This window comes from Podarcis pityusensis, assembly GCF_964106645.2.
Source record: "Podarcis pityusensis genome assembly, chromosome: 2".
NCBI classification, from domain to species: domain Eukaryota; kingdom Metazoa; phylum Chordata; class Lepidosauria; order Squamata; family Lacertidae; genus Podarcis; species Podarcis pityusensis.
This window is the reverse complement of record NC_138029.1, coordinates 6,711,820-6,736,903: the sequence shown is the minus strand read 5'-3', so window position 1 is coordinate 6,736,903 and position 25,084 is coordinate 6,711,820. Positions and strand designations below refer to the sequence as shown.

At 47.4% G+C, this 25,084-nt stretch overlaps 1 protein-coding gene across 1 annotated transcript; it reads left to right on the top strand.

Annotated features, from left to right (window-relative positions):
- Window positions 1-4,590: 4,590 nt before the first annotated feature.
- On the top strand, window positions 4,591-24,071 carry WNT1 (Wnt family member 1). Its single transcript, XM_080994874.1, has 4 exons — window positions 4,591-5,389; window positions 11,227-11,480; window positions 15,703-15,968; window positions 21,640-24,071. The coding sequence occupies exons 1-4, from the start codon at window positions 5,289-5,291 to the stop codon at window positions 22,126-22,128; spliced, it is 1,110 nt and encodes a 369-aa protein (XP_080851000.1). The 5' UTR covers window positions 4,591-5,288; the 3' UTR covers window positions 22,129-24,071.
- Window positions 24,072-25,084: the final 1,013 nt, after the last annotated feature.

Genomic DNA, 25,084 nt, shown 5'->3' with positions numbered 1-25,084 from the left:
GGGTGCAAAGGCAAAACACTGACAACCAGGGTGACCTGCAGGTCTGGCAAAGCCAAGCTGAAGGCCATCATGTAAATGCCCCTTTCTGGCTCACAGTTTGGGCTTAAGCACATTATGGCTACCCTTCTGAACCATTTGCCCCATCGGCCTTCCTGCCCCACCTGCATTTTCTCCTCAGGTCACCTCCCTGCAAGGGGCAGTTCAACAGTCCAAACCTTGCTTTGTTTCTCTGTTAGCAGTGATCTGTCCTGCTGCGCCCTTGGCAGAGGAGGCAGCCTATAAGCACATTTGAGGGAATCAATAGAAGGGGAAGGGATGCTGGACTGTGAGAAAAACATGGCGCCTGCCCCACAGGGCTGTCTGCCCACTCGTGAAGAGACGAAAGGGGAGCCCGCAACTGCCTTCTGCTCTGCATGCCAGGTAGAGATTTGCGGACAGGCAGCATTTTGTTTCAAGGGGCAAGCAGACCAACATGGCATGCATTTACCCGTAAGGAGCACTTTGCGCATTTCTCAGGCCAGAGGGGTGTGTGTGTGTGTGTGTACACATGCAAACACCTCTATATCATAGATGTATGTCATAATAGTCGATCCTGCAACAGCCCCTGCTGGCCAGGCCTGGCACTGAACTACGAAACCAATTTCAGTGTCTGGGGAACTTCAGTTCAGAGGTGAAGAACTTCTTACATGCCAAGATGCATCACCAAGGTCCAAGGGCACATTTCAGCCTGGCAAAAAGCACTCAGGGGAACATGAAGTAGGTCGGGTGAGGGGTGTGCTTGAGGAGCAGGTGTGGCTTAGGAGAGTTCCCCAGGGACAGAAAGGCCCAGGGCTCCCCCACCCAGTACTTTAGCCCTTTCCATCCCTTCTCTCCAAAAAAGAAAGAAGGAAAAGTCTGGTGGCTTATTACAACCTCAGGACTAAGGATTCACAATCAAGAAATTCATTTTAGTCTTAGAGATGTAATAGAAAAATTAAAAATAGTGCATTCCAAGTGATCTTTTAATTTGCATGGTGGTAGCAGTAATAATTTCATTTACTTTTGTTTATACAGTACCATTAGCATCAATTGTGTCTTGCATTTACACAATAAAAATATTGGCGCTTGCTCCCAAGAAGCTTAATAAACAACGGGGGGGGGGGGGAGGAGAGACAAGGATAGCAAAGGACAGGTGGGAGTAGAATTATACATCCTTAAGTTTAGCTACAGACACATTCCTGCCAAGTAAAAGCACTCAGCGAGGACGTCACTTGCAGACAGCCCCAAGAATCATATAGAGGGGGCTGAAGCGTCTTATTTGCCACCCTCGATTTACAGAAAGGGAGATTCACACATAGATGGGACTGGCAAGAAAGACACGATGGAGTCATGCTTGAGCAAGTTGGCATTTCAAGCAGGAATGGGTAACGCAGATGCTGTTGGCCCTGCTGCCTTAGAAGATGGCCCAAATGGAAGACACCTCAGTGCCATTATTCTTGATCATGGGTAAGGGGCCGGATCCGGCCCAATCACCTTCTAAATCTGGCCCGCAGACGGTCCAGGAATCAGTGTGTTTTTACATGAGTAGAATGTGTGCTTTTATTTAAAATGCATCTCTGGGTTATTTGTGGGGCATAGGAATTCGTTCATTCCCCCCCCCCCAAATATAGTACAGCCCCCCACAAGGTCTGAGGGACAGTGGACCGGCCCCCTGCTGAAAAAGTTTGTTGACCCCTGTTCTTGATCTTCATAAAGTTTCCTACTTATTATTACTTTGACTGCCCATGAGGAGCTTAGAGCAGCATTTCCATATGTCCTCTTTTTCCAGGACATATCCTCTTTTTCATGATGAGAATAGACAGAGTTCCATAGTTAGAAGTTGGCAAATGTGTCCTCTTTGTTGCTCTTCAAAATATGGCAACCCTACATATACAGTGGTACCTCGGGTTACAAACACCTCAGGTTACGAACACTTCGGGTTACAGACTCCACTGACCCGGAAGTAGTACCTCAGGTTAAGAATTTTACCTCAGGATGAGAACAGAAATTGCACACCGGTGGCACGGCAGCTGTGGGAGGCCCCATTAGCTAAAGTGGTACCTCAGGTTAAGAACGGTTTCAGGTTAAGAACGGACCTCCAGAATGAATTAAGTTAATAACCAGAGGTACCACTGTAATTCACAGCTGATCTCTCATCTAAGCATTTCACAGTGGTACTGTCCCATGGCCTTTCAGTCCATTATCTGAATGACAGGCCCATACAGAAGCCAATTGAATTGGCAGGTAGATCCTACTCCAATAAGGGTGAAAGGACAGGCTCTTCCATTGCACTTGAGGGCAGCAGGCGAGCACAGTGGGAACAGGGCAGGCCACATGACACAGCTCTGTCCACTCCCCGCACCTCAGCATCTGCCACCTGAGGCAGCTGCCTCACTCTGTCTCATCATAGAAGTGTGCACACGAGAGCTCATACCAATAACAAACTTAGTTGGTCTCTAAGGTGCTACTAGAAGGATTTTATTTTATTTTATCATAGATGATAAGTTACACTGTTTAACTTTAATTGACTTCAAAGGTTTTAAACAGCTGAACTGTACAGCACCTAGCCTATTTCTGGTCCAAATTGTAAATGCCCACAGTACTTAGGATGCATGATGGTCCAAGGCTGGATTCAAATATGATGCAGAGCATAGGAAAAAGGCTTGTGTAAGCAGTCCTTATCACGTTTCAATGTGTTTATCATGACTGCTAATCTATATGCACGCAGCTAAGCTTAGCACACGCTAAACTGGCACACATGGACTGGAGGGAGGACACATCAGCTGTATTTAAATGTTATTGGGACTATGTTAAATCCTTATATAGGTAAGTTGATATTTGTGTTTTTCTGTGATTAGGCTTAAAGGTAAAAGGTAAAGGGACCCCTGACCATTAGGTCCAGTCGCGGACGACTCTGGGGTTGCGGTGCTCATCTCGCTTTATTGGCCGAGGGAGCTGGCGTACAGCTTCTGGGTCATGTGGCCAGCATGACTAAGCCGCTTCTGGCGAACCAGAGCAGCGCGCGGAAACGCTGTTTACCTTCCTGCCGGAGTGGTACCTATTTATGTACTTGCACTTTGTACTTTTGAACTGCAAAAGGTGTGCATGTGGGGAAGGGGAAAGGGTGGAACAGAGAGGCAGGAACAGAGAGTGAGCTGTGTACTGGCATGATACGGGTCTTGTTCACACATGCAATCATTTGATGATTGTAAAATCGATGGGTGATTTGTATGTGTGAAAGGGCTATCAACAAGGTAACACTACAGGTTTTCAAATACAATCTAGAACACTGGAGTCTATAGCATTCAACTGCCACTCATCAATACCTGCTTCACGCATACAGGACATCATTTCCTTTTTCCACAGTTGAATTATGGAGGCCTGATGAGGGATAGCTGACTGCATTCATGGACTCCTTTGAAACATCATGTCTGGGAAATGTAAAGCAATAATATGTGCTTGATTTATGGTCTTTGATCTGTGATGCGTCGTTCATACATCACAGCAGCAATCAAGTGATGGCCTGCACGTGTGAACAGTTCACATACACGGAAAGATGAGCAACAGTGTATATGCACAATGCCTGGATGGGTGCAGAGGACCGCCAAGATGGCTGTGTAATGTAAAACTTCTTTTTATGAATATATTGCATAAAGACAAGATTGATTGATTGTATAAAGACAGATCTTAAGGGAGGAATGCTCGTGGTGGGGCTTGCCAATGGCTGCAACCTTTCCAGGGACAAAGAACTTTTCAGGCAGGAATAAACTAATGTGATTTTGGACCCCGATTGTTAACGTATAATCCCAGGCAGGCAGGGCATAGTTTTGGTCAATGTAGAAAAGTTTGCTGCACTATCCTATACGAAAATTGTGCGCGCGCGCCCGCGCCATAATCAGCCATTTGGGATGATTGAAAGTATCACTCCTGCACAGGACCGGGAGCGTCTTGTATGTGTAGCTACTGAGGACCACATTCAGTTGCGTGGGGACTTCTGCCCCCCATGCGCCAGCCTTGCCCTCCCAATGCTTCCCCTTCTCTGCAGCTTCCCAGCGGCTGCGTCCCAAGCTGGAACCAGCGGAGCCGAGCGCGCGAGTGGCAGCAGCTTAATTCGCTCCATCTGCTGCTGTCTCTCTCTCTCTCTCCGCCACCGCGGGATGAAAGGAGGCGCTGAGGACTCTCCAGGCCAAGCCCAAGCGGGGGGATGACGTCTGGCCAGCGGCAGCCAAAAGACTCCGGAGAGGAGGAACGAGGCCACCGCAAAGCCTCGGCGGCCAAATGTGGCGACTGGAGTCCCGCGGAGAGAGGCGATCCTGCGGGATGGGGCTCCTGCTCCTGCTACTGAGCAGGACCAGGCGATCTTCGGCCGCGTCCTCATTGCAAGCCTCCCCATTCGTGTGACCGAGCGGGCCTTCCTTAAGTGCCTTCGCGTCCCCTCTGGCTCCTGCTCCTTCTTCACTTGGATCATGAACGTCGGAGACCAGCGCCTGGCTAGAGGTCCCTCGGAGGGAATGACTGGCCGCGGCCCCGTCCTGGGCTGGGGTGGGGTGAAGGGCTGGGGGAGTTGAGTGACAAGCAAGAAGCAGCCTCCCCTCCTGCAGAAAGAGGGTTTTCTGTATCTCGGGTCTCCTGGAATTTAATGTGACGGGAAGGGGAGCGGCCCGTCCAAAGGCGCTTGGCTTCCCCCCTCCCTTCCCTCCCCGTCGGGCTGTGATGCGTCTCCTTTGCGCAAAGGCGCATTGTTCGCGGTAGCGCACCGCGCCGGGTCCTTCTGGCTCGATGGCTCACTCCAGGGCGACCCTCATCACAGCCTCTATAAGAAGCCGGCCCTGGCGAGGGGATGTCAGACGTGCTTCGAGGGGCCCCCAGCTAGCAGGACGCGCGACGTCTCCCCCTCTTGCGCCTTAGTTGCTCTCCAGAGAGAAGCGTCGCCACCCGGGACTGCCGGTAGCGGAGAGCAACTCCTCGCGGGACTTTTCGCCGGCTGCTCCGCTCTTTCTATTATTATTATTATTATTATTATTATTATTATTATTACTACTACTACTACTACTATTTTAAAAAAACCAAAAAAACTTCGATTTGGGCTCAGACTACTCTCCACAAGTGAGGACCTTTCCCCGGGCGCACAGTGCACGCCTCTCCAGCAAGGTCTTTGGAGACGGATTCTCTACCCCACCTCTCCACCCACCCATCTCTTCTCCGCTGCCTTTTTTTTTTTTTTTTTTTTTGGCGGTTCAGCCGAGCAGGCAAGCAGGGCAGGCGAAGCGATGAGCCCCGTGGCATTAATGCTAGGCTTGAAGACCTTGTGGGTTTTGGCTTTTTCCTCTCTTTCCAACACGCTGGCGGTGAATAACAGCGGCCGATGGTGGTAAGTGCGCTTTACGCGCTGTGCGCCTTTGGGGAGCCTTTCCAAATTCGAAGAGCCTGGGGAGGGGAATCAAATCCGCCTCGGCCCGGCTCCCACGGAGGTGACCTGCGACTCCCCACTCCTGGTGTTGCTGGCAGAGCTTCGGGAAGCTGCGCCAAGTGCCCAGGTGGATGAGCAGAGCAAGAACCCAAGGCGCGCTCACAGGGGGCGCACGCTCGGCGAGCCGCCCGGACCTGGTTTGCCCTGTAAGATTCCCGACCGCAGGCACGTTGTATCGCCTGGCCCTTTGCTGTGGAATCCTGATCTAGCTAAAGACCAGGGCATCTGCATACGCCTGAGAGAGGCATCCTCGTGGTACAAGACATATAGGGCAGAAAAAGACATAGGGCTTAAACTAGCCTTCACTGACACCCCAAGGCGCCTTTGGCAACTGAGGTCAGCGGATGGGTCTAATTTGGAAGTGTGATAGCATACAGGTGTGCTGTAGTAGTTTCTTTTAGAAAAGTGACGACGACGGTGATGATGATGATGCTATTGCTGCTGCTGTTACAGCTACAGTGATGGTTAATTAAGGGCAGGAAAGTGTGTCTTATCATTTGTAAGCTGCCATGAGTCCCTGTGAGGGGCAAAAGGTAGGGGATCAAATACATATATAATACAGTACATAATAATAATAATCTACTGTACAGTTTGCACTGGTGCAGTGGCACAGCTATATGTTACTTCATTTATTGTTGCATAATTAGTATGAGTTATATTAATATTTCTTCCTATACTAGTACTTTCATTTTTACTTTTAGATGCTTAGTCTCCCCATAACAATATTTAGGGGCAGGTACTGCAACCCATTAATCCTTAATCATAGCCTTGGGAGAAAGATCATTTCCATTACCACTACCATTCCCAGGGGGGCTGCTTAAGGGTGTCCTTGAGAATTAAATCTCAAATCTGCAAGAATTAAATGAATTCCCAATTAAATCAGAATTAAATAACAAGCCTGCACTTCTTTAGCCTGGTCCACATGTGCTTCTGACCATTTTACATGTGAGTATAGGCATTTGCAATGTGAATGGGCATTCTGGCCTTTACACTCATCTTAAAAACTCTGTTGTGTTAAGACTTATGTGTGAATCCCGCAGTCTAGCTCTAATCTGTATAATTTGTTCAGTGTATTAATTATCACTGGCTCACTCCGTTGTACAGCTTGCCAAGCTAGTTGCTTGGAGCACCAGCATTTTCAGAGGCATTAAAAAGCACTGCATGGTCTCAGACCATGAAGCACTTTAGGATCTTTGGCATGTTGCAGGTATCAGGTGCATGGAATCTGAGGCTGCGCGCACATGCCCATTTACTTGGCATCCAGTGCACTCCCACCACTGGTTTGCGAAGCAGTAGACACACAGCTTTAGTCACATTCCATATCTATCCTGATTTTAAGTTTGTAACATGTACACAGAATTAGATTAGGTTAGAAGGGCAGCTGCTTGGTGCGTATCCACAGCTATGGATATGAAAATAAAGTGCGTATTCTGCTGGGATAGCTCTAGGTCTCTGCCTGCCTCCTCCTCTAAATGCAAACCTGAACAGTTAACAGAATGCCCAGCTCCCAATACTCCACCCACATAGTTTGCTGTGTGCTGAAATACTGACCCCTACTAGGAGGTAAGCATCAGAAGTTGACGATGCAGTTGGGAAATGCCCAGTTTTCAGATTTCCTTAGTAATCTGTGTGGCCTGGAGCTGCACAAGTACCAACTTTCAAATTTCTGGGTTGCTTACTGGTACCTAAAACTGAGGGCACAGATTTCATGCTTCCTATCATTAGGGAAAGACTTATAAATGCCTTTACAACTTTCACAGTAATCAGCATATGATGGGGGTGTGTGTTGACAGATTCATTTTCTCGGTCGACTTGAAGCACCGTAATTATTTGGGGATGCACCATCAGCTCCCTGTTTTGAAGGAGAGAAGTACAATGTCCCACGTTTCAAATTATTTCTGGAACTGGAGTGTCTTGGATGACATGTGTACCCAATTTCAGAGTTCTAACTCATCGGAAAGTACCTTAGGAATCTACTGCTCCAACTCGCAGTGTGTGAGTCAGTGAGGCCCAAATGTCTTTAATACTACTAGTAAATGAAGCCTGCATTCTTCAAGCATAGCTATATGTCCCTTGTTAATAAGTCCTCTGCAAGCCCCACATCCAAATCTGAGGATGCCATGGAAGTCCTAGAGACCAATAGGCTGTCTTATAGAGCATGTGGCTTGGCTTGATCTAAGTTAGAATTCTGGTCTTTTCTGAAAAGAAAACTCTGTGCTCCAAGCTTTGACCAGAAGGTGCAAAAAAAGTCTCCCTTCTCCCCCCCCCCCCACCTCACATATCTTGGAAAATATTTTTAAAATATATGTTCCTCAGATGCTTTTCTAGTAATTCCAATGTCTTGGGCTGTGTGAATGCCAAATTTAGGTTTCCTGGAAGAATCTTCATTATTGTATGGGTCTATTTGAGACACCGTTTTGTGATAGAGTTGTATAAATGTTCTACTTTGGGAATTTTTCTGGCAATCAAGGTCTCTTTCACCAGGTGTATCAAATTTTTAGGACTGTAACTCATCAGGAAGTATCCTAACAGTTTTAATACATCTGTGAGTCATTCACTGAATCCGTCTATCTATCTATGTGAGACACTCGTTAGTAATAAACCGCAAAGCAGAATCAACAGAGCAACAAATCTGATTTAATGTTTATGGATATCAGGAATAATCTATAGACTGAAAGCAGGAGGCACATAGGACTGCTTGCTGTTTGCTTTTACGCAATACTTAGGAATGTTCACAGCCAGCTCCATTAATTTTGTTTTGTTTTTATCCTGCATTTCAGATACAAAAGCAACCCCCTCAGCATTTTAAAATAATATAAAATAGCTTAAACAAGAAAAAGTACAATCAGTAGCAGCAATACACACCAACAATTTGCACCAGATCAGCCATTCAGCCAAATGCTTTCTGTAATTGGACGGTCCTTGAAGAAACCTGCATAAGGTCTCACGGAACATCGCCTCTTGTGGAAGCTTAATCCACAGAGCAGGTGCCGTTGACCTATTACAGCTTCCCTTCTTTTCAGACTCAACACGCTGAGAGGGAGGCTGCTGCACATGGCATGTGTACAATGTGTGTGGTGCTTCTTACCATGTAGATGCTCTTCATCCTGTGGTCAGTAGCAGCGCCAGTCCAAGCTGCTGCCAGGAATGTGTGGTATGTGGTGCTCTGCGCATGAGGCACAAGATCCAGGTGGCCAGTAGCACTACAAATTGCGGCCACTGTGGGGAGAAGTCGACACAGGTGCTGTTTGCAGTCTCCTCCACTGGATGGGGCATGAGGTACAGCTTGACCCTTAGAATATGCAGCATAGATCTGTAATTATGTTGCTATTGTTATTTCTGATTAACAACAAACAAACAAACAAACAAACAAACAAACAAACATATATTCTATTCAGCTTCACATATTAGTGTTGCATGATAAAGAATTATGAAATCATGAATGGTATGGAGTGAGGAGAGAGAGAGAGAAATTGATTGATTCTTGGCGTTACCCAGGAAAGTTAATTGGCAGTGGGAGGTTCACAGCCAACAAGCTGCATATTCCTGCATTGCTGCGGGTTGGACTAGATGATCCTTAGGGTCCCTTCCGACTCTATGAAAAGGAATTGCTTCACACAGTGTATCACTACTGTGCGGGAACTCACCACCAACAGATGTAGTGATAGCAACTAGATTAAAGGTTGCTGTCAACTTTCCCCTTTTTTAAGGGAAATTCCCTTATTCTGAATAGGATTCCTCGCAAGAAAAGGGAAAAGTTGACAGCTATGCCCTGGCCATTAGGTCCAGTTGTGGACGACTCTGGGGTTGTGGCTCTCATCTCGCTTTACTGGCCGAGGGAGCCGGCATACAGCTTCTGGGTCAGGTGGCCAGCATGACTAAGCCGCTTCTGGTGAACCAGAGCAGCGCACGGAAATGCTGTTTGCCTTCCCGCCGGAGTGGTACCTATTTATCTACTTGAACTTTGTCATGCTTTCGAACTGCTAGGTTGGCAGGAGCAGGGACTGAGCAATGGGAGTTCACCCCGTCGCGGGGATTCGAACCGCTGACCTTCTGATCAGCAAGCCCTAGGCTCTGTGGTTTAGACCACAGCGCCACCTGCGTCCCTATAGCAACTAGATTATTTGGCTTTAAATTTTATTTTAAAGTGTGAGAGCAAGTTAATGGAGGATTGTTATATCAGTGTGTATTAGCCATGGCAGCTAAATGGAACCACTACTAGTTGTAGAACTAATCCACTGCTTGGGGCTGAAGGAGGAGGTAGAGTACTTGCAAGAAAGGTGCAGAAACTTTGGACAACTCTGCACTGATCCTGCTATGTAGACCCTTGACTGCCACTTGGGCTAGTGAGTTATATGTTGCTAATGTGTTTTTTGTGGGATTTGCTAGGTAATTCTGTAGTCTTTCTCCTTGGATGAAATAGAAAGGAAAGGAAGGAAATTCTCGCTCAATATTTATCACATTTCCAGCATGCAAAATGCCCCTAATGGCAAACATGTATGGCATTTCCTTTTGGGTTGCTCTTTAGATGTATAGGGTGTCCCTGGCTAGAAATGGGAACACTCTTCCTCCCTCATGTTTAATAACTAGACCAGGACTGGGGAACCTGTGGCCTTGAGACCCCTGACATTATTGAACACGTTGTCTGAGGCTGATGGAGAACTAGACTAAGTCCCCAACTACATGACTCAGTATCAATGGCTCTGTACCACATCCAATTCTTTCTTTAAAAAAATAAATAAATCATCTGTAGACTTCAGGAGCTGTTTCCATTTTTAATATTTCATTCATTCATTCATTGATACATACCCCATCTTTTCCCCTGCCAAGTGGCAGACCTTGGGGTCTCAAATTTCAGTGGCACCCTGTGCAACACCAGAATTTGTCACCCCTGCCTCTCATGCTCTGTTCTAAATAATAGTTGCGGCATCCCCTGCAGTTCCCCTGAGACTCTGCGCCCAGTGCGACTGAACCAGTTGCACTCCCCTAAATCTACCTCTGCCCTGACGGGACTCGAGACGGTTGCTCATTAAGGTCATCAACAGAGGCCGCCTTATGGGACTTGCCAGCGTCTGAAGCGTATTTAGTTGGGGCTACGGTAAGAGGTTTCTTTGTAGGTTTGCCCAGGCTCTGGAACTCCCTGTGCAGGCAACTCCATCTTACTTCCTCTTTGATGACCTTCCGCCAAATTGCAAAGTTGGTTCTTTTAAGAAAGGCATCTGACGGATAGGAAGCTGGTTACGGTCTCCCTTTGGTATGTTATGGTTGATTGTCCTGATACTTTCGGCAGTGAGGTTAATCTGTAGGAAGTTTTAATTCCAAACTTTAAAAATCATTTTGTAACACCACTTTTATGCTGCTTGATAGTGAATAGCTCCTTTCATGTGGCTGTTTGTTATTATTATTGGTTTTAAGCATTGTCAGATACCTCAATCATCCTTCATGGAATGTGGTCCCCCCCCCCCCAAAGGTTTTAAATAAGCATGCAGTGGTTTGTAGCATTTCACAGCATTCAACAGTTCACAAGCAATGATATTTAGTATTTGACAGGTGGCAGTGAATGAGATTTTACATTTGATGCCTATGAAAACAGTCAGAAGATGCCAATAAGTCCCTCAGCTGATGTAAATATCCGTGTTCAATGCTGCAAGAAATTTGAATGTGCCGTTTCACACATCAAAATTTGTGTGTCAGAATTTGAACTTTCTGCTTAAACCCTTGCCGTTCTGTGACTGCAGGGGAATCATCAATGTGGCCTCATCCACCAACCTGCTGACGGACTCCAAGAACGTGCAGCTGGTGCTGGACCCTTCTCTGCAGCTGCTGAGCCGCAAGCAGCGCAAGCTCATCCGCCAGAACCCAGGCATCCTGCACAGCATCAGCAGCGGCCTGCAGAGTGCCATCAAGGAGTGCAAGTGGCAGTTCCGCAACCGCCGCTGGAATTGCCCCACCACACCAGGGCCAAACATTTTTGGCAAGATTGTCAACAGAGGTAAGGAGGTGACAGGAGACGGAGACTGGGCCATAGGAGTCCTGGGGTGGGGATCCATTTGCTTATATAGAATGAGCCCAGTGCAGCCGAGATTGTGTTCTTGCCCACTCATTGGAACAAGAGAATAAAGAATCCCAGATGATTGGTTCACCACAATCTGAAAAGCTCTATTTCTCTTCTTCTGCTTGGTTGAATCAATAACCATGTGCTCTTTCACATCTGTCTCCCCCAGTCTAGACCAGGGCTGTCCAGATGCTGGACTCCCAACTCCCATAATCTCTGACCTTTGGCCATAGTGGCTGGGATTAAGGAGACCTGGGGGGCCACGGATTCCCCACCCCTGGTATAAATGAAAGTCTGTTACAACCAAATGAGCGGATTTCTTATGCAATCTGCTACAAGAAGTAATGCAAGGAAGTGTACAGACTACTTTGCATTTCATGATATTTGTGTTCTGCTTCCCAGTGTTTTGTATGTGTGATGCAAGCTTGTGTGACTCATTAACAAAGGATAAGCTTTTGCACCACTGCTGCCCCATTGACTGTTCTTCCCTCCTCTTTCACAATCAGAGCTTCTTTTCATTTTTGCTTAAAAACATTATAAATCCACACGGCAGCTGTTCAAGTTCCTCCTTATGAGGGGAGAGAACTAGAGACTACTGGGATATTCTTCATTTTAAAATATCTATTTAAATCATGGTAGCTAATCTGACTCTGGCCCTCCAGATGTTGCTGTACTACAGATATTTCCATTCGCCATAGACCCCCAGCCCAGTTAGTGATGATCACAAGAAATACTTCAAGGGCGCGCGATGCAAGTCTTAGCATGCACACCAGTTTCCCAGACTGCCTGAGACCAATACAGGCCACTCTAACCTTTACCTTTACTTTACCTAAACTTCCTGAAATGAGAGTGGGAAATGTGTAATCAAAAGCAGGAATTAGGTGGGACAAGTCATTAAGTTACCCAAGTCAAGCCTGGGCTATTGCTGTCTAGTGTTAACTAGAAGAGCAAGATAGCCTCACCTGCCCCAGGTGCATCCTTATTCGGAATGCAAAATAAGCATGAGAATAGAAGCATTGTTATTGAAAGTGTTAAAATATGTGTCATGAGGATATTGTCTTCATAGTGGTGCAGCAACAAAACTGCTAGCACATTTGCAAAGCTAAGTAGAGTCTGCTTTGGTTTCAGATTGGATGGGGAACCATGCGTTGAAATTCCTGGGTTGGACTAGATGACCCTTGGAGTCCCTTCCAGCTCTAGAGTTCTGTGATTCTACGATTCATTACAAACATTACGCATGTTGTCAAAATATCCAGTGTAAGGATTAGCATCTTTTGTTGAACACCTGTTTGCTTATAGGTTTTGATGGTCAGTTCGGTTGACGTTCTGTAAGCTGGCTTGCTCCGTGGGTTTTGGTGGCTAGAATATGTCTCTTCCATAAGCATTGCAGTGTGACCACCCAGAGACACCAGTTCAAGCATGGAGACGCCAGTTCAAGCAGCCTGTGGTGGGATAGGTGTTTGTTTGAAGGGGGTCCAGATAAGTGCTGTTTGCTTTAGGTTGAACTGGTGTCATTTTATAAACTTAACATTGTCTGCCTTGGAGCGTGCCTGCTCCCCCATGCTCCATGTAAATCAGGGGGTGATTAACATGGGGAAGGTCTGTCCCATCTTGCCTCAGGCCACCCCCACCCCACCCACCTCCTCTGAGGCGTCACTTCCCAGGCATGCAGAGCTTGCAGGTTTCAGGAAGGGGTTCACAAGATTCTTCAGGCACCTGGAAGCCGCAGTTGCTTCTCCTTGCATCTCTAGCAGCAGGGAGTGGGCAGGGCACTCACCACGACCACAAGATCTCACCAGAAGCTGCTGCCACTGCTTTCCTTGCTTCTCCAGCTGTGGCGGCAGGGGCAGATGGGGCGCCCATGGTGACACCGCCCCTTGAGATTCTGCCACCCAAGGCAGGTGCCTCATGACTAACCGATGGCTCTCCAGATTAATAACATCTGGAGCTGGGCTCCAGATCTCAAAGGCCAAGGATAATGGCAGCTGTAGTACAGCAACATCTGGAGGGCCAGAGTCAGATTAGCTACCATGATTTAAATAGATATTTTAAAATGAAAAATATCCCAGTAGTCTCTAGTTCTCTCTCCTCAAAAGGAGGAACTTGAACAGCTGCCCCAGAACTTTCTGGTGCTTGGGAAACTGGAAGAATTTGCACACAAATGAAGCACTACAACCTGTCAGAAGGCTCCACAGTCGCCTTGAATTTATTCAGTGTGGGGGGAAGTGCCATGAAGCTCTGGAAACCTACCATGGGTTCCCAATTCATGTATTGAAAGTGTCTTCTGGTTCCCTGTCATTATTATTAACCAACAGCCTTGTACTCACAGTTGCTTGGGAATTCTAAGAAACCAAAAATCAGTTTTGGAATCAGTGATTAAAATCAGTACACTTTTGAAAGGTTCAGTTTCTTAAGAGGAGTCCAAATGCATAACGAACAGAGAAACTACAGTACATTCCAAAATGTATAGCAGTTGCCCCACCATTTCTTCAAGGAGCATAGGGTAGCATGCAAGACCCCTTATTTTGTCTTCGCAACAACCCTTTGAGGTAGGTTGCTCTAAGAGAGGGCAGCTGGCCCTTGTGAACTTCCTTCCCAGCTGGGGATTTGAACCTGAGTTTTCCCCATCCTAATCTGACACACTAACCATTATTTCACCTTGGCTATCATTGCTGCCTCATCCTGGTTAGGATGGCTTGTGGTGCCACAGTGGTGCTCTATGCTGGTGAGAGGGACACACACACACACACAGAGAGAGAGAGAGAGAGAGAGAGAGAGAGAGAGAGACCCTTGGAAACCAGAGGAGGCAGTTTAAGTGCACAGCTCCTGTGTGCAAAAAGTTTCCTTCTATTATCAGCGCATAAACATAGCACACAGCTGGGATTTGTACACCAGGCGTCATGTATTATTTTGGTTTTTAATAGTCAGTAATTGTTATTATTTTCCTCTCCGTATGAAGAGGAAAGACATTCCTTTCCCACAAACTCTCAGACTCTTTAGCATGCCTCTTCTTGCTCTCCTTTCCCAGCTAAAGAATTTTTTTAATGGGTTGCAGCATTTAGCCAATCAATCTTTTCAATTCTTTGATTCGAAAAGATGCTCCCAATTAATCAGGAAGCAGGTTTTTAAAAGTGACTGCCCTCCTTTTGTATAAGAAAGAGGGGAGACTTTTCCGAGATAGTACCATCACACACATCTTGTAAGCACAAAATCGAGATTGTACAGCAAGGATTGGGGAACCTGATGCACTCCAGATGTTGCTAAACTACAGCTCCCATCATCCCTGACCACTGGGCCATGCTGGCTGGCTGGACTGACAGGTGCTGGAGTCCAACAACATCTGGAATGCCACACATTCCCCACCCCTACTGTAGGCACACTGGATTGTAACTCCAAGCTTTCCCCATGTTCCTTGCAACATCTGGCTTAGTTTGCTTGTATGAATAACCTATCTCAACGTAGTTGTGCAGGCTACCTACTCTCAGTTTATTATAACAGTTTTGGTTGGATTATGCAAGGTGAACTGTGGATGGAGTTTGGCAGTTGGATATAACTACCTCCCAAGTATAGTGATGGCAAGGAGACTCTCATGGCTGTTTGGTCCCTGCCGGTAATTGTCTTGTGAACAGGGCAGGGCAAAAACAGGGTCTTGGGATCCTTCTGGTTTGTGGGACAGGGATGGACGGCAGGATGTTGCGATTCTATGATTCTACGAACCGTTTCCTTTTGGTTTTCTGATTTTTATGGGTATTCTTCTGGCTGCTTCAATAAAAGTTCCCTTTGCAAGGTGCCTCCATCTTCCTAAATGTGAAGAGGGAGAGAAAATACTAATTGTAGAGTTGGAAGGGGCCACGAGAATTGTAGAGTTGGAAGGGGCCACGAGGGTCATCTAGTCCAACCCCCGGCAATGCAGGAATCTTTTGCCCAACCTGGGTCTTGAACCCATAATCCTGAGATGAACAGCCTCATGCTCTACCAGCTGAGCTATCCCAGGGGATACTTGATGAATGAGGCAGCAGCTGTTATTTGTGCCAGCAGTGATGTTGATCTCCAGGCATGTTCTGGGGTGGCCCTTATTCTGAACGGGGAGAAATGAACTGTGGACTCTGATGCTGCGTGCTGACATGCCACATCTCCCCCTCCCATCTCCCACCTCCAGGTTGCCGCGAAACAGCTTTCATCTTCGCCATCACAAGCGCTGGCGTCACCCACTCTGTGGCCCGCTCCTGCTCCGAGGGCTCCATCGAATCCTGCACCTGCGACTACCGCCGGCGTGGCCCAGGGGGTCCTGACTGGCACTGGGGGGGCTGTAGCGACAATGTGGACTTCGGCAGGGTCTTTGGACGAGAGTTCGTGGACTCCAATGAGAAGGGGCGGGACCTGCGTTTCCTGATGAATTTGCACAACAATGAAGCAGGACGTCTGGTAGGAAGTGAGAGAGCATGTGGGCGAGGAAGTGTAGACAAAGCTGTATATGTGCTTGCAGGTGTGTGTGTGTGTGTGTGTGTGTGTGTGTGTGTGTGTGTAGATTGCTGTGTTTGCAGCACCAAACCAACTTCCCCAGGGTGCAAGCCTGGGTGGTGTGTATGGAGGTCCTGGGATGCCAGAAGGAGGTGTACAAGGTGCCATCCAAGTGTCTTAGGGACTCCACTCCTTAGCCTTTCCTTCTCCCAAAGATATCCTGCAAGGCACCAGAGGTTTAGGATCAGAGTTTTCCTTCTTGTAGATGGGCTACCTTCCCAGGTTGATGAGCCTCATTTGCACTACAGCACGTGCAGAAACCCACATCTCAGCTGCAATATTAATACTGGGCTGGGCTGTTGTAAGCCATTTTCTTTCCACGATGGGGATAATGGATCACAGTGGCATAGGCAGGATTTTTTTAACATGTTGAAAAGCAAACAAAAATATGAGTAAGACCGCAGTTAGAGAGAATGACCGCCTATTGTGTGTAGACTAGGGGATGCCATTCACACAACCATTTTTCACATGGTGAAGTCAGCAACAGCTGACTTTTGCTGTTATCTGAGCTATCAAACTGTTCTTGTGAGTGTTTCAACATGTGTCTAGACTCTAGACCATAATTCACTCTGTCCTGACCCCACCAAAAAAACGTGGAAAAATGGCTTTCAATCAAGAGCGGATGTGTAATGATTTGAATAGTGTCCAAGTACTCACAAGATTGGCTCACTATACTAAACTCCACCAAAACAGTTAACTCTGGCTGTGTACACATCATACATTTAAAGCAGATTTTTGCCCCAAAGAATCCTGGGAACTGTAGTTTATCCACCACGTAGCTGCACTTCCCAGCACACTTAAAACTACAGTTCCCAGGATTCTTCAGGGTGGGGTATGTGCTCTGTATGGGGAATCACAAGTTGGCAGTGCACTGTTGCACTCATGACTTGCTTGTGGGCTTCCCAGAGGCAGAATCTGGTTGGCTGGATGCTGAACTAGATGCGCCTTTGCATGCACCTCCTTGCATTCTTCTTCTTCCTATTTTCCTCAATGGAACTCAAGGCAGCTAAATTGCTAAAAATATATAAAAAACAATAATAAAAAATAATAATAGAATTAAAACTATTTACAGTCATACCTCGGGTTACAGATGCTTCAGGTTGCGTTTTTTTGGGTTACGGACTTGCCGAAACCCGGAAGTACCGGAACAGGTTACTTCTGGGTTTCGGGGGTCACGCATGCGCAGAAATGCTAAATTGCGCTTTGCGCATGTGCAGAAGCACGGAGTCGCAACTCACACGTGCTGATTGCAAATGCTGCAGGTTGCGAATGTGCATCCTGCACAGATCATGTTCGCAACCTGAGCGCCCACTGTACATACATAAGATCTGTTTAAAACATACAAATAATTGTACTGTAAACAGCAGGGCATCTACCCTTTCATTAAAAGCAGTCAGTTCCCAAAAGCCTGTTGAAAGAAGAAGGTCTTTACCTGCCAGCCAAAGGACAACGAGGAGGGAGCCAGTCTGGATTCTCCAAAGAGGGAGTTCCGGAGTCCAGGAGCAGTCACCAAGAAAGCCCTTTCCCGTGTCCCAAGGGACCAGATCCCACCCAGAACTATATCTAGTATTCCTAATCCATCCTCCCCATGGACTTTAATAAAGGCAATATGATACTGGCAGCTGCATTTCTCCTTTTCTGCAATTGGAAGGAGAAAAGGCCTCCCAGCCACTCTGAGCAGCAGCCCAGCCTTCGGCAACCTGCCAGCCATGTTTCCCACGCCTCTGGGAGTGATAGTATGTCACCATCTCGTGCCAATCCCATGGGCATTCTGAAATATCACCAGGAGAGGCTGCCTGCTATCATTATTGGTCTCAAGTATTCTTTCTTCCTTTTTCTTTAAAAACAAACAAACAGAAAAAGGGGGTGGGCTTTAGCCTCCTCATAGTTAACTAAGGTTAACTCCCACCTCGAACATTTCATAGAAATGCATTCCCCCTTCATCCCTGGAAGCAGAGAATCCCACCCCACTTGATGTGTGACAAATGGTCCCAGAAAAATGAAGGAAATCATTATTTCCACCCCCAGCAATTCTATGAAGAAGTTTCTTTCTCTTTAGCTGCCTGGTTTAATAGCCTTCTCGCTCTGTGGCTCTCTATTGCTGGAGCCCCAGCTCCCATAATCCCTGGCCACTGGGCCAGTCTGTCTGGAGCTGATGGGACTTGGAGTCCAACAACATCTGCAAGGCCACAAGTTTCCCTGCCCTGCCTTGCACCCTTTTGGACATAGAGGAACGCCCCCTGCTGCCAGAGGCACTACTAGGTTTGTGAGGGGTGGGGGAAATCAGGTATCTTCTGCCACCGCCAGCTCTGGCCTCTCCACTTGTGCTTTAGATGCAGGAGGTTTTTAAACTCTTAAGAGATGGGGCTCCTGCTACTCCCAGTAGCACAGTCCCCTCTTTGCCAGACCCCTCTATGATGTCTCACCACTTTGGAGCCACTCCAGGAAGCATGGGTCGGCTGCCTCCCTCTTGCCACTCAGGACTTGGAGTGGCTCCAGAGCAACACGGCATCCTATTGCGTTGCAACACTCTGAAGCCCTTCTAGGAAGTCTAGGGGGACGGAGTGCTGCAAGGGACACGAGCCCCTTCTTAATTTTGTTTATTTATTAAAGAAAATGAGCCCTCCTCCACCTTTCACCTCTAAGATAATTGGCAGGGCCATACTCAGGGGCAGAACATCTGCTTTTCATGCAATTCCCAGCATCTCCAGGTAGGGCTGGGAGGGATCCCAGGAGTCAGTGTAGAAAAGATGGGCCAATGAGTGTGACTCAGTGTATGGCAGCTTCCCATGCTCCTCTTTTTCCTGCCCACTCCTTTCTCCAAAGGGCCAAGCCCCTCAGTCCACTGGCTGAGCTGGGCAGTGGGCCTTGGACAGTGCAAGTCCACTATTCTGGTTCTCCAACACAGCCTTCCCTGCCCTTTCTAGAGGTTTTATATCCAAAAATAACCATATTCTACTGGCTTTCACTGTTCCACCAGGTTTCTGATATGGCCACTATATATGGCATTCCAGCTCTCCCATCTTGGCTTTGAGGCTTCAGTTATCAGCCTGTACACATCTAGACATTGCTCCTTCTCCAAAGGGCCTCTGTTTTGTTTGCAGTTTTTATTCCTATAATAATTTTTCTCTCTTTCGAATGGCCGTCTGGGTGCTCATTGTCAAGTTCTACCCAATCCCCAGTTTGAGGACCTAAAATATTTACACCATCATCTCTAAGAAATTGATCACCCTAAAAAGTCCCAGAAATCAGAGTAAAAGCTGCTCTGTTAACTTTTTAAAGTTCTGCTTGGCAGGAGACTGAAATGGACCTCACTTTGCCTTCCACAATTTATCACAGGGCACAATTCCCCCTGCATGACCCTAATTGAACACGAGCTGTGCAAGGTTTTAGGCTGTATGTGCACACCATACATTTAAAGCACATTGCTTCCCTGAAAGGACCTTGGGAACTGTAGCTTGTTAAGGGTGCTGAGAACTGCAGTTTTGTAAGCCAGAAACGACTGTTCCCAGGATTATTTAGGGAAGCAATATGCTCCTAATGTAAGGTGTGTACATAGCCACCAAATTGCTCTTCTGCAGCAGCTACTCTGCACAGTAGGGCTTGCACAGGAGAAATTCCTGGTGGATTATGTGCCCAGTGCATCAAATCTGCCTGCCTGCCACTTATGGTATCATAAAATCTGCTCCCTAACCTCATGGTGAGGCCTCTACACTCATGAACAGAATTGTGCAAAAGCTATTTGTGTATCTCTGTGCTCTCTGCATCCATGTATGTGTGCGAACATGTGCATTGGGACGTGTGTGTCCCTGCTGAGTTCTCAGAAGTAGGTTATAGGATGGGCGACGAGGGTGGCAGTAGGCAGCATGGGAGGGGTGGGCTGTGGTGGTGTGATGGCCAAAAAAAAGAGGGGGGAGCAGGGGGAGAAGGCAGCCCTTAAGCAGGCAAACCTCCTGCATGCTAGCCAAGCCCAGAACCACAAGCCCGGCTGCCATGTGGGCTCCTACACATCTGGAAGGAAATGGTTCCAATTCTTCTAATTGCAGTAAAACCCGTTTGGAAGGGAAAGCTCTGGGCTTGGAAAGACGCATCCACATTCCGTGGGTGGGAGGGGGGCCCACAGTGCGCCAAGGGAACAGCTCCCTCTTGGAAGCAAAGGGGTGGGAGAGATGGGTCTGGTGGGAGGAGGGGTTCCCAGCAGAGCAGAGCAAGTGAGAAGCACATACCCAAGCAGCCCTCACCTCGTGGGCACTGAGAAAACTTGGGCAAGCTCCTCTGTTGGAATTAATAACAACAACAATGATAATAATAATAATAATAATAATAATAATAATAATAAGGCACTTCAGAGCACTTTATGTACAGTACATGGTCCACATAATCCCCACAATTGCCTGTAAAGTAGGTTAAAAGACAAGTCCTGCTTGATGAGGCCAAAGGCCCAGTTAGTCCAGCATCTCACCAGGTCCTTACGGGAAGCTCAAAAGCAGGTCCTGAGAACATCAGTGCTCCCCGTCCCTTGTGATTCCCAGCCGCTGGCTTTCAGAGGCATCCAGAGGCATACTCTGGTGGTGGATGTTGGACATAGCCCTTGTAGCTAGAAGCTGTTGATAGTTTATCCTCCATGAATTTGTCTAATCCTCTTTTAAAGTCACTGAAGGTGGTGGCCATTGCTACTCAAAACTGTTATCCCCCTATTGCAGATGTGGCAGGGGGAAGACTGAGGGTAAGAGATATTGGCTTGCCTAATGTCACGAAGTGAGTTTGTGGCCAGGGCAATATTTGAACCATAAACTTCCTGACTACTGTTTCACTATGACTTAGCTGTTCCACTATGCTATGAAAAGTATGCAGCCCTAGGAGCCAAGCGTTTAGGCATGAATTTAGATCTGGACAAGCTGGTACGTGTGCAGAGGAGGGCAACCAAGATGACCAAGGGTCTTGCAAACCAAGCCTTATGAGGAACGGTTGAGGGAGCTGGGTATGTTTAGCCTGGAAAAGAGGAGATGGAGAGGAGATATGAGAGCCATCTTCAAATATCTCAAGGGCTGTCACATGGAAGAGAGAACAAGCTTGTTTTCTCCTGTTTTGCAGGCTAGGACTTGAGCCAGTGGCTTCAAGTTACAAGAAAGGAGATTCTGACTAAACAGAAAAGAACTCTGGCAATTAAGAGCTGTTCAACAGTGGAATGGACTCCCTTGGAAGGAGGTGGACTCTCCTTCACTGGAGGTTGTTAAGCAGAGGTTGGGGGACCCATCTGTCAGGGATGTTTTAGTTGAGATTCCTGCATTGCACGGCATTGGACTCGATGGCCCTTGGGGTTCCTTCCAACCACACAATTCTATGATTCTATGGCGTGCATAGGCAAACTCCGGCCTTCCAGATGTTTTGGAACTACAATTCCCATCATTCCTAGCTAACAGGACCAGTGGTCAGGGATGATGGGAATTGTAGTCTCAAAACATCTGGCGGGCCAGAGTTTGCCTATGCCTGTTCTATGGTGTGGTCCATACTGCGGCCGGCTCAGAACTCTGGTGTCTTCTAACAGGCATTTCCTTCCTTTGTTACCATTCAGACGGTCTTCACGGAGATGCGCCAGGAGTGCAAGTGCCATGGGATGTCTGGCTCCTGCACGGTCAAGACCTGCTGGATGCGGCTGCCCACTTTCCGGACCGTGGGGGACTTTCTCAAGGACCGCTTTGATGGTGCGTCACGGGTCATCTACGGCAACAAAGGCAGCAACCGGGCCTCCCGGGTGGAGCTGCACCACCTGGAGCCAGAGAATCCTGCCCACAAGCCCCCTTCCCCCCACGACCTGGTCTATTTTGAGAAGTCGCCCAACTTCTGCACCTACAGCGGCAAGACAGGGACAGCGGGGACAGCAGGCCGCTCCTGCAACAGCTCCTCCCCTGCCCTGGATGGCTGCGAGCTGCTGTGCTGTGGGAGGGGGTACCGGACCCGGACGCAGCGGGTGACGGAGCGCTGCAACTGCACGTTCCACTGGTGCTGCCATGTCAGCTGCTTGAACTGCACCAACATGCAAGTGTTGCATGAGTGCTTGTGAGCAAAGAAAGGAAAGCGAAGAACATTCTGCATCCAGGAAACAAAACACTTCTTAATAGAGGGGATCCAAAAAATGCACACCCCACCAAGAAAAACAGCCCTGCCTGCCGCCGCCACCACCTCACCTCCCCATCTGTCTCCGCACCCTTTGTTGGTCTAGCAAGCAAGTTACCCCCACCCAGCGACCCCTGCCCCAAACAAGGTCCTGCTGTCCACAGACTACATGGAGAGAGAGACTCAGCACAATCTGAATGGCTGAAAGAAGCCTGGGAGGAAAGGGGACATTTGTGTGTATATATGCTTGCCAGACCCAAGTCCCCACGAGTTCAGATTGTGTCTCTCTGCTTGTTGGGCAGCCCCTCAGGTCCCGCCTGCTTGTCAAGATTCTCATCACAGGCTTTAATTTGAACCAGATCTCTTCATCAGGGCAGAATCCCGGAAGACTTCAACACTTGGCCTTGTATCTCCCAGTGTATTAGCTGTATTCCCATTAGCTGGAACTGTTGTTGTTGTTGTTGTTGTCGTTGTCGTTGTTGTTGCTGTCATTGCTGTTGCTCCTATTCTTGCAGAGTGGTCAAAATAGGAAAAAAATACCTCTGAGTTTGTGAAGAAAGGTTTAGGAGTGTCCAGACTACAGGGAGCATCTTCCAGGCATGTTTGACCAACATGCAACCTGGCATCTTTCATTTCACAGATTAAGCATTGCCTCAGTGGACTTTCTTTCTCATTGATGAGCCACTGTATAAGATTACTAGGTGTTAGAGTGAATGTCTTTTATTTAATACTTTGCATTTTCGTATCCCCCGTCCCATGAGGGATGCAATCCAATGTGCCAGTTCCATGAAGCATCGCTCGAGCACCAATCCCAGGCCAGCCTTCCCCAGCTGGGTGCTTTCCAGATGTTTTGGATTACAGTTTCTCCCAGCATGGTCAGTGGGAAGGCATGCTGGAAGCTGTAGTCCCCCCATCATCTGGAGGGCACCAGGCTGGGGAAGTCAGAGGCGTAGGAAGGGGGGTGCAGTAGGTGTGGGCCGCCCCATTGTCATGACTGAGGGGGCTGACAAAATGGCAGGCAAGTGGGCGGCACACCTCACGCCCGGCGGCAGCAGCTCTTCTGACCCAGTGGCAGAGAGCAGCCCTCTGGGAGGGCACCCTCCGCGCCCCTTGGACAAGCTCGGGCATATTCTCTACCGCTGGGGGAAGTCTGTTCTAAGCAATCTGTGGAGCTACAATTTTATAACCTATGGGGGCATATAGATTTGGTGTGCCTATATAAGCCCCATCAAAATGAATGGGAACTGAGCAAGAGCCCTACTCTGGGCAGTTTTCATTTCTTTAGACGGGACATGCAAAAGAGAACATCACAGGCTTAGCACGCCAATCCCTTGGTTCTATCTCCGAGTGTCACATCTGTGCACAACAAAGTGGCGATACAGTGGCTTGATCTGTCAAAGGCCCTGGTGTTGACTTGCCAAGTGCTTGTCAAGTTCAAAGGCAGGCAGGCAGTTTCCCCAAATTACATGTTGTTACATGTGTTTACAACTATTCCCAAATGCTGTGTGTGCGCGTGCGCGCATGTGCACACACACGCACACACACACACACACACACACACACACTCATGTGCCTTCTGGCCTTTGATCACTTTGCCAAGAAAATGTGTTTGGAGAAAGTACTAGCTTTTTTTAAAAAAAAAAAGTTGTGTTTTTTCTCCTCTTCGTTTCACTCTGCTCTCACCCACTCACCGGATAAACCTGTAAGTAATATGCACTGAAGAAGTGGTTGGGATTGCCGAGAATTTTACATATGTGTGTAAATAAAATATTTATTGTTGCCTGTTTCATATTCTTGTAGGCCTGGACCAAGGTTCCTGCTCCTAGATTTATGTGTCCTGAATCCAGTTTCTGGCACTCTAGAAAAGAATAAAGTATATATTTTTATCAATTCAACTGAGTTTAATGGGTTTGCTACATTCTGCTGAAAGGCCAAGAATGGAAGTGCCTGATCTACCCTCTGCATCGGTGCTCAGTTGTTGAGATGGATGCAGATCACCTTCACTTCTAACTTGACCTCCTCTCCACACAGGTCATGGCGTCTTGCCTGGCAATCCTCACACTAAACCGAATTATTTGCAGCTGAGTGACAACGTATCTTTTGGGAACTCAGCCAATCGTCACTTAATGTCTCCAAGTGTTGGATAATTTACCACATCCTTTGCTAATCCGTTCCAATGTTACCCGCCCTATTAAGAAGCCGCATCTCACTTCCAGCTTGAATTCATCTAACTGCAAGCTTCCAGACGCTGGAATTTGTTAGGCTTTGGTCTGCTAGGTTAAAAAGCCATCTCATTGCAGGGTTATATGAAAGCAGAAAACGAAGACATGTTACTAGAGGGAGCATAATCTATGATAAAGCTTCCACACATCTTATATTGAATTAGAGGGGTAAGAAAACCTGCAATTTATGGATGGAGAGATGGATAGATGACTAGGCTAATGGATCTTCCTGTATGCCATTCATTTATCCAGAGTTCAAAGTGTTTGCCTTTTTATTTATTGACTGCATATAATTATTTTTGATTATTCATTAAATTTATTTATTAAATAAGCCGCCCTTCATCCAAAGATAACAGGGCAGTTTACAATATAAAAACACAAAATACATACCACAGTAGCAAACAAAACCAACAGTTTTAAAAGCCATAAATTGTTTAATTAGACAAAGGCCTGGGAGAAGAGGAATATTTTTGCCTGGTGCCAAAAGATATGCAACGAAGGTGCCAGGCGAACCTCTTTGGGGAGAGCGTTGCACAAGTGGGGAGCCACAGCAGAAAAGACCTCCAGGCCTCTCACAGGGAAGGCACACGAAGAAGGTCCTCGGCTGTTGACTGTAGTGTCTGGGTTGGTTCATATGGGGAGAAGCAGTCTTTGAATTATTGCAGTCCTGAGCCATTTAAA

Excerpts from the sequence above, each read along its gene's own strand:
- WNT1 (XM_080994874.1), top strand. The coding sequence starts at position 5,289 with ATGAGCCCCGTGGCATTAATGCTAGGCTTGAAGACCTTGTGGGTTTTG. Across the intron at positions 11,481-15,702 it reads TGGCAAGATTGTCAACAGAG|GTTGCCGCGAAACAGCTTTC; the intron begins GTAAGGAGGTGA and ends TCCCACCTCCAG. Across the intron at positions 15,969-21,639 it reads ACAATGAAGCAGGACGTCTG|ACGGTCTTCACGGAGATGCG; the intron begins GTAGGAAGTGAG and ends GTTACCATTCAG.